General features: G+C 34.0%; 1 protein-coding gene across 1 annotated transcript; it reads right to left on the minus strand.

Moving 5' to 3' along the window:
* Positions 1-338: 338 nt before the first annotated feature.
* On the minus strand, positions 339-9,790 carry LOC117117132 (zinc finger protein 91-like). Its single transcript, XM_033261340.1, has 3 exons — positions 7,443-9,790; positions 6,729-6,753; positions 339-1,969 (listed from the first exon to the last, which is right to left on the minus strand). Exons 1-3 carry the CDS (start codon positions 8,510-8,512, stop codon positions 950-952), a joined length of 2,115 nt encoding a protein of 704 aa, XP_033117231.1. The 5' UTR covers positions 8,513-9,790; the 3' UTR covers positions 339-949.
* Between the last annotated feature and the right edge of the window lie 1,640 nt (positions 9,791-11,430).

The following is an 11,430-nucleotide window of genomic DNA, read 5'->3' on the forward strand; positions in this document are numbered from 1 at the left end:
TACAGTATAGAGTAACACCAATGCATGTATAAAATGTAGGAAAAAAAAGAAAGTATAAAAAACTAGACTAACTACTGTATGTCTGTAAAACAGAATTTTTGCTTTTCCTCATTGCCATAATGAAAACTAACCATCAGTGGCATATTTAAAAATTACTCATGCACCCCCCCCCCAAAAAAAAATCACTTGCAAGTACAGTAGTTAAAAATCACCTTCGCGACACCAGCACCCCCATTTGAAGACCTCTACATACACCACTGTAGTCAATCAACCTTGCATAAATTTCATTTAACCTAGTTGTAACTACAGTAGTTTGAAGAACTTTTGAAAACCAAAACTGTATTACTAAACATTTTATTTTCTGTTTAATATTATACAGTTTATTATAAATATGTGGATAGACCACCATTCTTTTTTTAAATTTGTACATCTTTCATATGTTGTGCATCGCCAGTCATCACTCTCACAACAACATGAATACTGTACAACATAAACAACTGCAGTATGGTTCTATTGGAGCAAAGGAGTTATCACTAAACTCAAACGTCAAAACATCAAAAATTGACGAACAAACATTTTAAGCGGATGCAATCTACAACCTCTGAATTTGCCTAGTACAATGAATTCATCGAGAAAATGGTAATCTCCTGTGAAAGTCTGTATTTCTGATTTTTTAAAATTCTTTTGCGTAAAACTAAAATTTATGCCAATATTTTTTCATTGTTTACAATAAATAGAGTAATGCATATGCATTTTTTCTAAAAAAAAATCTTTTTTAGTGAAATTTTGCCAGGAATTGGCCTTCAACTACCACTCCACATTGTTCATATTCATAATATAAATTCTCTCTTGTTGTATTCCTTACATGGGCTTTTAAGTGGAAACCATTATCAAATTTCTTTCCACAATGTTCACTCATGGTTTCCCTCCAGTATAACTTGATGGGTTCTCAAGGAAGTACTTCTATCAAATATTTTGGAACACAGTTAACATTTGTATGTATTCTCAAATGACTTTTTAAATTGCTAGTGGTATTAAATTTCTTTCCACAATGTTCACATTCATATGGCTTCTCCCCTGTGTGTCTCATCATGTGGGTTTTTAACGAATTACTTCTATTAAATTTTTTGCCACAAAGTTCACATACATGCGGTGTATCTCCTGTATGTATCCTCAAGTGTTCTTGCAAATGACTATTTCGATTAAATTTCTTTCCACAATGTTCACATTCATGCGCTGTCTCTCCCGTGTGTATCCGCAAATGAGAATTTAAATTTCTGCGGTCTTTATATTTATTTCCACAATATTCACATTCATATGGTTTTTCCCCTGTGTGTATCATCATATGGGTTTTCAAAGAATTACTTCTATTAAACTTTTTCCCACAATGTTCACATTCATATGGTGTTTCTCCTGTATGTATCCTCAAGTGGTCTTTTAAACTACTACTTCGATTAAATTTTTTTCCACAGTGTTCACATTCATATGGTGTCTCACCTGTATGTATCATCAAATGATTTTTTAAATTGTTCTTCCTTTTAAACTTTTTTCCACAATGATCACAATCATACAGTGTCTTTCCAGTATGTAGGCCTGTCTTTATATGACATTGTAAATTGCTAATGCTTTTAAACTTCTTTCCACATTGTTCACATTCATATGGTGTTTCTTCTTTATGTATCTTCAAATGACATTTTAAACTACTGTGGTTTTCAAATACTTTTCTGCAATATTCACATTCATTGGATATCTCCGTTGTATGTATCACACCTCTTCTCGAATTGCTTAAGTGACCACATGGCTCTTCAATATAATCACATTGTTCAAATTCTACCTCCTCTATCTTAATTCCCAAATGTGTTCTCAAAGTAATTAAATCAACATCTTCTCCACAATGTTCACATAAATATTTCATCTCTTCCTTGCATTTTTCCATTTTGTTCTTTTCACTGCGTACTTTAAAAGACTTCTGAAACATAAAATGCATTATGGATAGAGTTACTTGTTACCTATTACAGAAGTGTGTAATACTTTATAAACATAATTGTCCAATGTAAACAGAATGTTTACACAGAACTACATTTATATCAAGATATAGACCATTTTATCGGATTTATTTGAAACAGCATCACCAAGGTTTTGCTACTTACTGGGGGACTTCTAGCGGCATAGCTGTCTGAACCTTTCTAGTTATAAATAGCGCAGCGCGCAGAGGATAGTGCCGCTAGACCCTACTTACAAACGCAGTAGACAACAAATATGTTCTTGCTAATTGCTGTAATTACTGTACACGTAAACATTAAAATAGCTTTTATGACTTGTTTTTAATATAATGTTTCATGTTTTTTCCCTTATATTTGTGCTTGTTAGTATTATCACTGACTTAATCCATGATGGTAACTCCTCCAAAATCCTAGGCCTCTGAAAGTCCCCCAGTTGTAATTGCCAGAATCGGAAAATTTTATTTCCAATTTTGCGAAAAAATGATATATATTTACTAGTGTACCTAGACTTATGTAAACAAAGAATCACTGAAATCTTATTGAGACATTAATACGCAACTCATTTTGGTATTGTTGGTATTACATTAAATGGGTTGCAGAAGTTAAAAAGTGAGACACTTTGATTTAGAATGTTCAAAAGCGGGACACATATATTCAAAAGGTGGGGGTGGGCGGCAGCTTGTTTAATTATATACGATAGTGTAGCTCTCAACCCACAACATAAACTAAGCCTATATTTAGTATATGCAGCTTTAGTTCAATCACAAGTTATTAAAACTATTGTTCTTCCAATTTAAAATTTAGTTATTACTCATATGGTGTGGTAGCCCTCCTAAGCATTTTGTGCAATAAATAATTGCAAATTTGTAAACATGTAACATGTCACTTTCACAAATTCTGCTTTGATCGATTCTGGTGCACGAATATCTTTCCGCCACGAGTTAAAGGGCAAGGTTACAGATTTTACAATATATAATTTGAAAACTGATTTAGCATACTGAGTTTATAGGCTGAGAAGAGGTATGCAGCATATAACAACAGCTGTGGATTTTCAAACGAAGAGGACAGGATAAAGATTTTCAGGCCACTTTTCAAGTTTCCATAATTAATATATCAGAAATTTGTCTAGGCCTAGAGTAAGTATGATAAATTTCCGCAGTAATTTGTCTATTTCCATATGACCGTAATTAGGCCAGGGGCAGCGCCAAGAATTTCTCTGGCTAGGGGTCAAAGCTCCTCGACAAGGGGTCCAACCATCTCCTTTATCTATCAGGAAATTGAAATAAAAAATTAAAACAATAAAGAAATGTTGTCTTATTATTTCATTTTATCATATTTATTAAAACTACAGTCAGGCTACATGTAATGTGTAATGCTTTTACAATGCATCTTATCAGCGCACAGAGATATCATCATACAATTTCTAGTCACAAGCAAATTGATTTTTACATTTTCCATTTCTATTTAAATTAAGGAAGAGGTTATTTGCACGGTACCGTGCGAATTAGGAATAAGAACTTATTTGTACGGTATGACAGCCGTTACGTCATGAAACCTTAAATGCTGATTGGCTAGGTCTACCGTGCGAATAAGACTGATAAGAGCTAATTCAACTATTTGCACGGTAGACAATGTTTGTATGATATCTGAAAAGGTATTTCGGTTCGATTAGGTATTCCGTAACAAATTAAGTAAGTTTCTCTTAAAATATTTAGGTCTTTTGAGACGATACCGTGTTAAATATTGTTAATTTACGATGTACCCGGGCCGTGCTAATTGGGAATAAGAACTTATTGGCACGGTTAGATTGGACGTCATGAAACATCAAATGCTGATTGGCTAGGTCTACCGTGCGAATAAGACTCATAAGAGAGCTTATTCGCACGGTATACCGTGCGAATAATCACTTTCTTAAATTAATCCAATCCAATGAATTCATTCATTTGTAAAGTGCCTAAAATGACCCCGAACATCTATCCCAGCAAACACAAAATGTTCTTTTGATACTAATTTTGGCGAAGTACATTGCAGTTAGGTATCACACAAAATAACGTTGTAAAATTTGGTTTAAGTACATTACATACATATGGTTCTAGAAAATAACATTTTTATCATCAAACTGTAAAGTTACGTAATTATATATAACGTAATATTGTTAGCTGGGATCATGTTATTTTACAAAATGGGCCAGAAAGTTTACACTCGGTAGACCCAATCACCGTGGGCGTGGGCACGATCGTCTGTTACCCGGTACGAGGTAGCCTGTATTCCTATAATCTATGACGACGACGGGCCTATCTCCTTCACTACGCTCTCATCCAAAAGCACCACACTAGGCCTAGTAGGCCTGCACTACTTTGCAAAAGGCCAGGCTAAGCCACGCTATGTACTGTGCACACTTACGGCGCAATACTCTCATTTACAGCGCAGAAACTCTCATTTAACTTACAAGAACTGTATAGCATTTCGAGAAAATATAGGCAATCTACCAGCAACAACTAAGCTACTACTACTAGGCCCTAGCTAGATAGCGCCTAGAACCAACTCAACGACGAAGTGAAACTTCCTTATGGAACGCCGTGAGTGCCTTCAGTGAGCATTACAATGCTGCAGCAGTGACCAAATTCAATGCAGCAGTGACCAAATTCATTCAGCAGTGACCAAATTCACGCTGTGCACGGTGACTAAATTCATGCTGCAGTGACCAAATTCATTTAGCAGTGATCAAATTTATGCTGCAATGACCAAATTCATTTAGCAGTGACCAAATTCATGTGTGTGTGTGTGTGTTTTAAGTTTTCTACTAATTATAATTTAATTTTTTATCTTTTAATAATATTTTAATCTTGTAAATCTACTCATTACTGAAATGAGTTTTGATAGTAAAAACAGAATGAATGAATGAAATCTCAGATAAGAAAGTATAATACATACTCCAAGTATCGAAATACACATAATCTTGACGTGTTGGGATAATATTTCGACATTAATTATGTCATCATTCCAGATGACGACATAATTAATGTTGAAATATTATGACGTGCATTCTACTTGGAGTAGGCCCTATATAGCATACTTTCTTAAGCTGACTTAATCGCTCTTTACTTAAGCGGGGTACTCTACTAGGACTAGGAATGGGAGATTTTGTTAGTCTGGATTTACTATCTCATTATGGGGCTTACGTTCAGCATATCAGTCGCTGTTCAGCACATACAGTAGCCTATCACATTGGAAAATGGAATCGTACAGCTCAAACTGGCGGCGACATGCGAACCGCTCAGAAAACAATGTTGTTTTCTTACAAAAACTGACTTAATATTAACTGCTCGTACCAAAAAACTATAAATCTTTCTTGCTTAAAACTTACATAAGAATCCCTACCTTTACCCTATAATCATAATCTTTGTTTTCAAAAATATGGATAATGTAGTCATATTGCCTGACATTTAAAAGAGCGCTGCATCCATGTGAGCATGCTTGTTACGCATAAGCATCTAGTGAGGAGTTTTCAGTGAACTTCCTAATTGCAAATATTTTTATATAATTTCAATTTTATTTTGATGATAAAAATAATTATGATAGTGAATCGAATATGCTTTACACTGATGATGATGCTAGTAAAATATAATTATCCTTTTATTTTATACTAGTTAGTAGTACTTAATAAGTACTGTGTATCTCTTATTGGATTTTTAAAAAAAATATTATATAAAATTACTATAAAATAAATTTTATTTTATATTATATTATTTTGAAAAATTCCAGTAAAGAGGTATGATTAATATGAAAAAAAAAATCAGATACAAAATAAAAATTAAATATATTATAAATTAAGTACATAGTGTGATATATTATTCAATTTTTATTTTGTACCTGTGATTTTTTTTTTTCATATTAAAAATGTTCTGAAACTGCAGTGAATAAATGTACAAGGTATAGAAATCAATTGCTTATACTCGTTTGGCTATTTCTTTGATATTTATTGTACTACTGTACACTTACCAACAGAAAATACTATTTTACATTCAATTAACACAAATTTATAGAAGTACATCATAACCATTAGTTGTTATTTTTATACAATTATTTTCCAAAAATAATATGTTGGGTTGGTATCAATACATTTTACTAGTTGAGCAACTCATTCTGCTAGTTACAATTTTTCACAAATGTAACTACTGTAATTTAGGGTGTGTCCATTACAAATGAAATGGAGTTGACATGGAAATGGGTGATTCTAATTGGTCTGTTTCCATAAAGCATGATCATATTTGGTGTTAACCGAGTCATTTTGGTAACATTATCCATACCATATTAAACAATTATGTTGGTGGATTTCAATATACATAAATGTTTTTTACATTAAAAAAACTTATTAGCAAGGTTGACATCATAATAATTTGAAGGTAATTTGGTCCCAGAGAATGGGACAGTAAGGTCATTGATCATCCTGAAAAGTTGCTTGAGTATGTTTCCTAAAATGGCCTTTCAAACATCTACTGTAATTAAATCTTTGTCCACAATGTTCAAAATCATGGTTTTTCAGAGAGAGAGTTTTGTGTTTTTAGACCACAATATTATGGATTAGCAATCAAAATAACATTATTTGGATAGGCAAATTATTATTATATTTACTTTTTATCCAACAACCTGTTGTTAATGTAGTTGTGGTGTCGGATGATAGTAGGTCCAGGCATGTTCCATGAGGTACAAATGCCCCCCTACCAGTGCTACCACTGCATGCATGTGCCTTAAAATATATGAAATAACTAAAACTAGTACTTTACTAAATTTACAGTAGGAGCACGCGATGATGGTGATTAAATTGATAACACCAGCAGCAGCAGCAACAATGATACTGTAGTATGATGTACTGTAAGATGTGGCTTACATATTATTCCGGTCATTGGATTAAACACTGTGAAACACATACTACACTATATAAAATACTATATAACCACAATTCTTTGCAATTACAGTATGTTATATTTTCTACAGTACCTATTAATAAACTCTAAAATCTAAGACTCTACAATAAGCCTTTGAAACCACTATATTGTCAAATTACTGGGGGCTTCACCCCAGGACAACTTTTAGTAGATTTTGGGCAATGCCCGACCACGGCCACTTTTTTTCTCGATAGTGACAAACCGTGAGGCAAACCTTTGACCTCCCATGAGGTAAATCCTGGCACAGCCCCTGCCTGTGGGAGTACTGGTATATTTCACAATGCTGCAGCAACTATTCAACCCACTGGCATTTTAACCCTCAGATACTCTTGTGTATATCAGCTGTCAATTCTGCGAATTTTACAGACATATTTTGTCTTCTAATTTTTTTTTAATTTTTAGAGCATCTATCTCCAGTATAATCCTATTCAGAAGTGACCCTTTAAATTGCCATTGCTTTTAAATTTCTTTCCACAGTGTTCACATTCACATGGTCTCTCCTGTATGCATCTTCAAATGAAGTTTTAAATTAACACTACTTTTAAAAAATGTATTTTTACAGTGTTTACATTCATATAATATTTTTCTTGCCTCATGTATCATCGAATGAATTTTTAAACTCCTATTGGTGTTAAATTTCTTTCCACAGTGTCCACATTCATGTGGTCTCTCTATTGTATGTGTCATCAAATGACGTCTTAAAACATCATATTTAAATTTCTTTCCACAGTGTTCACACTCGTATGTTCTGTTTCCTGTATGCATCCTTAAATGACTACTTAAACTAGCATAAAAATTAAATTTCTTTCCGCAGTGTTCACATTCATATGGTGTCTCTCCTGTATGCATCCTTAAATGACTTTTTAAAGAGTCATTTCTTTTAAATTTCTTTCCACATTGTTCACATTCATATGGTTGCTCTTCTGTATGTATCGTCAAATGACTTTTTAATTTGCTGTTAATGTTAAATTTCTTTCCGCAGTGCTCACATTCATATGGTTTCTCTCCTGTATGCATCGACAAATAATGACGACTTAAACCAGCATGAAATTTAAATTTCTTTCCGCAGTGTTGACATTCATATGGTGTCTCTCCTGTATGCATCCTTAAATGACTTTTTAAAGAGTAACTTCTTTTAAATTTCTTTCCACAGTGTTCACATTCATATGGTTGCTCTTCTGTATGTATCGTCAAATGACTTTTTAATTTGCGGTTAGTGTTAAATTTCTTCCCACAGTGTTCACATTCATGTAGTATTTCTCCTTTATGTATCCCCATATGACTTCTTAAACTATTTTGGCTTTTAAATACTCTTTTGCAATATTTACATTCATGGAATATCTCCTCTGTATCTATCAAATCTCTTAAATTGCTTGAGTGATCAAATGGCTCTTCAACATAATCACATTGTTCAAATTCTACCTCCTCTATCTTAATTCCGAAATGGGTCCTTTCTACCTCCTCTATCTTGATTCCCAAATGGGTCCTCATAGTAATTAAATCAACATGTTCTCCACAATGTTCGCATTTGTATTCCATCTCTTCCTCCTTATTTTCCATTTTGTTCTTAAACAGTTACAACATGTGTTTTACAGTATAATATTAATTAAAGTGTTCTCTTATTCACTGCATACTGTGGAAGACTTCTCTGAAAATACAATGCAATGCGATAGTGTTATATGATAATAATTTCCACTTATACTGTTTATTGTGCAGTGCCTCTATAATATATAAAGTAAAAGGCCAAATATAAAAAATTACTAATTTCTCATCCCCTCGTGCATCCATTTTCTCTGCCTCTCCAAATTTTAATTTTTTTTTTAAATTTCCTTTTTTTTAAAGAAATGTATGAAAATCTGGCTAAACTGTTTTCTTATTCACTGCATAATTTGGAAGATTGAAATTGAAGAAAAATGATGCAATGTGAGTGATAACTTGCACTTAAACTGTTTAGCGCATATTACGTAGTGCCTCTATAATATTACTAGTTTCTTGTCCATTTTCTCTACCTCTTCAAATTGTAAATTCTTTTTATATTTTCTTTATTTTAGTATTATGGTATGAATCATGTCAAGTGCTTCTTTTATTTGATGGCATCAATGTGCCTACAGTATCCAAGATTTACTTGCTACCTACAGTAGAATCATGTAAACATTTTTTTTTAAAAGTATATTGAAATGTTTTTTCAGACTTGAGAATTTAAGTTAAGCAGCTCATTTCACTATTATTGTTACTATTTCCCTGGATGATTCAGGAATTAAAACCTACAAATGTTAAAAAGCTAGAATGTAGAACAGTATGTCCAAATGCGGGACACTTTAAGGTGGTGGTGGGAGATAAATTGAACAAAGTTTAGTAATATACGATGGTGTACCACTCCGCGCCACTGAAAGTCCCATTCCCGTTCCAATTCCACTTAAAAACATTTTTAAAAAATTGCATGCATGCTATAATTATTATAAACCATGGAAAAAAATTTTATCATAAATTTTAGTTTTATGCAAAAGGATAAAAAAAAGAGAAGTAGGGAATATTTCTCATGGGAGATACTATCTTCTCCATACTAAATTCACAGATTTTAGATCGCATCCGCTGGAATGCTCTCGCCATGCTGCATTTTGCGTATACAGTACTTTACAGTCAGGTGTCAGAGGCAGGCAAGTTAAATGACATGACTTCAAGCAACAAAACAAACAATTATTACAATTATTTTATGGGATATTTTATTAGATGTTGATTTATTAGCAAGATATTTGGATATCAATATACACCTACAGTACCTCCAAATATTACGTTAGGCCTAGGCCCAAATAGAAGAGTTCTGGTTGTCCCTCTGCTTCTGTTCTGTGTTTGTTCGTTCTGTTTTTTTTTTCTGTTTTTTTGTTGTTTTTTTGTTGTTTTTTTTGTTTTTTTGTTACTGTAACTGTAAATTCATGTAATACACTACATGTGTAAGTGGTGCTGACATATAGTCATACATTCACAGTTATTCCAGGAATCTGGAAGGTGGCTTCACTTTTCTGCCAGTTCTAGTAACACGGAAGGGTGATACAGCTTCCTCATTCAAAGGTTGACAGTTGGTAGAGTTAAGTGGCAATACATCTGTCCTAGCAACAGGCTGCTTGATAACAGATGGTTCAATGTATGCCTTAAGACGATTGTAGTGTATCTTTCTAGGATATATTTTGCCATTAACCGCTTGCAGTTTGTAGACAACACCATCCTCACTCACATTAACGACTTGAAAGGGGCCCTGCCATCGAGGAGCCAACTTGTTCCGTACATTAACTGGATCATCAATCCAAACTTTTTCGCCAACTTGGTATGGACGAAATCTTTGTTTCATGTTGTAATAGTGTTTTTGTTTGTGTTTTTGGATAGCAATGTTATTGGTCACTAAATCCCTAGCTCTGGTAATACACTTATCTAAATCCGCAACATACTCTTGAGTAGTAGAAATGGGATGAGATGTGTTGGGACCATAAAGCACTTGACTGGCCAATCTTGGTTCACGTCCATGGACCAGGTAAAATGGGCTGAAGCCAGTGGTTTCATGAACTACTGAATTGTACTGCAATTCAATTTGACTAAGTAAGGTGTCCCAATCCTTACCTTCACCATACAACTGTTGAGACAGCTGGTCTTTCATTGTGCGGTTAAAACGCTCAATCATCCCGTCTGATTGCGGGTGATACGGGGTAGTTTTTGTTTTGACGATTCCTAAATATGTACAGATCCCCTTCAATAAATTTGACTCGAACTGAGCACCTTGATCTGTGTGAATAGACTCTGGTACGCCATGTCGCTTGATAAAATCTTCGCATATGCACTTGGCAACAGTGGCTGCTGTCTGATCAGGAATTGCGTATAAAGTGATATATTTGGTAAAGTAATCACCTACTACTAGCACGTAACGATTACCTCTGGCTGACACAGGCAACTCCGTAATATCGGCTGCAATTCTCTCAAATGGACGATTCGCTGGCACTGTACCCACTGGAGCACGTAATCCAGGAACAGGCCTTCGTCTAGCCTGACATGGGAGACATTCCAAACAGAATCGCTTTACATCACGTGCCATATAAGGCCAGTAACAATTAGCTGAAATGAGATCTAAAGTTTTGGCTGAATTATAATGTCCTGAATTAGAACCATGAAATGATGTCAAAACTTCCCTTTGTAATGAAGTAGGTATGATGGACTGTACAATTTCACCCTTACGTCTATCATGAGTAATGCGGACCATTAAACCATCATAAATCTTACAACGATGAAACTCCCGACATAATCGTTTATAATAACGGGACTTGCCTGCAAAATGATGGGGTTTAGTACCTAACTGAACACACATTTTGAACTCTTGTAACTCGGGATCTCTATCTTGTTCATTAATTAATTTATCACGTTGATTATGAAGTGAAAAACTATCACAAGAAGTTAGGGCATGTACATCCTGAACTTTACAGTCTATTCCCTTA

This window comes from Anneissia japonica, unplaced genomic scaffold (genome assembly GCF_011630105.1).
Source record: "Anneissia japonica isolate Jap-2015-1 unplaced genomic scaffold, ASM1163010v1 scaffold287835_len3118868_cov185, whole genome shotgun sequence".
In the NCBI taxonomy this organism is placed as follows: Eukaryota; Metazoa; Echinodermata; class Crinoidea; order Comatulida; family Comatulidae; genus Anneissia; species Anneissia japonica.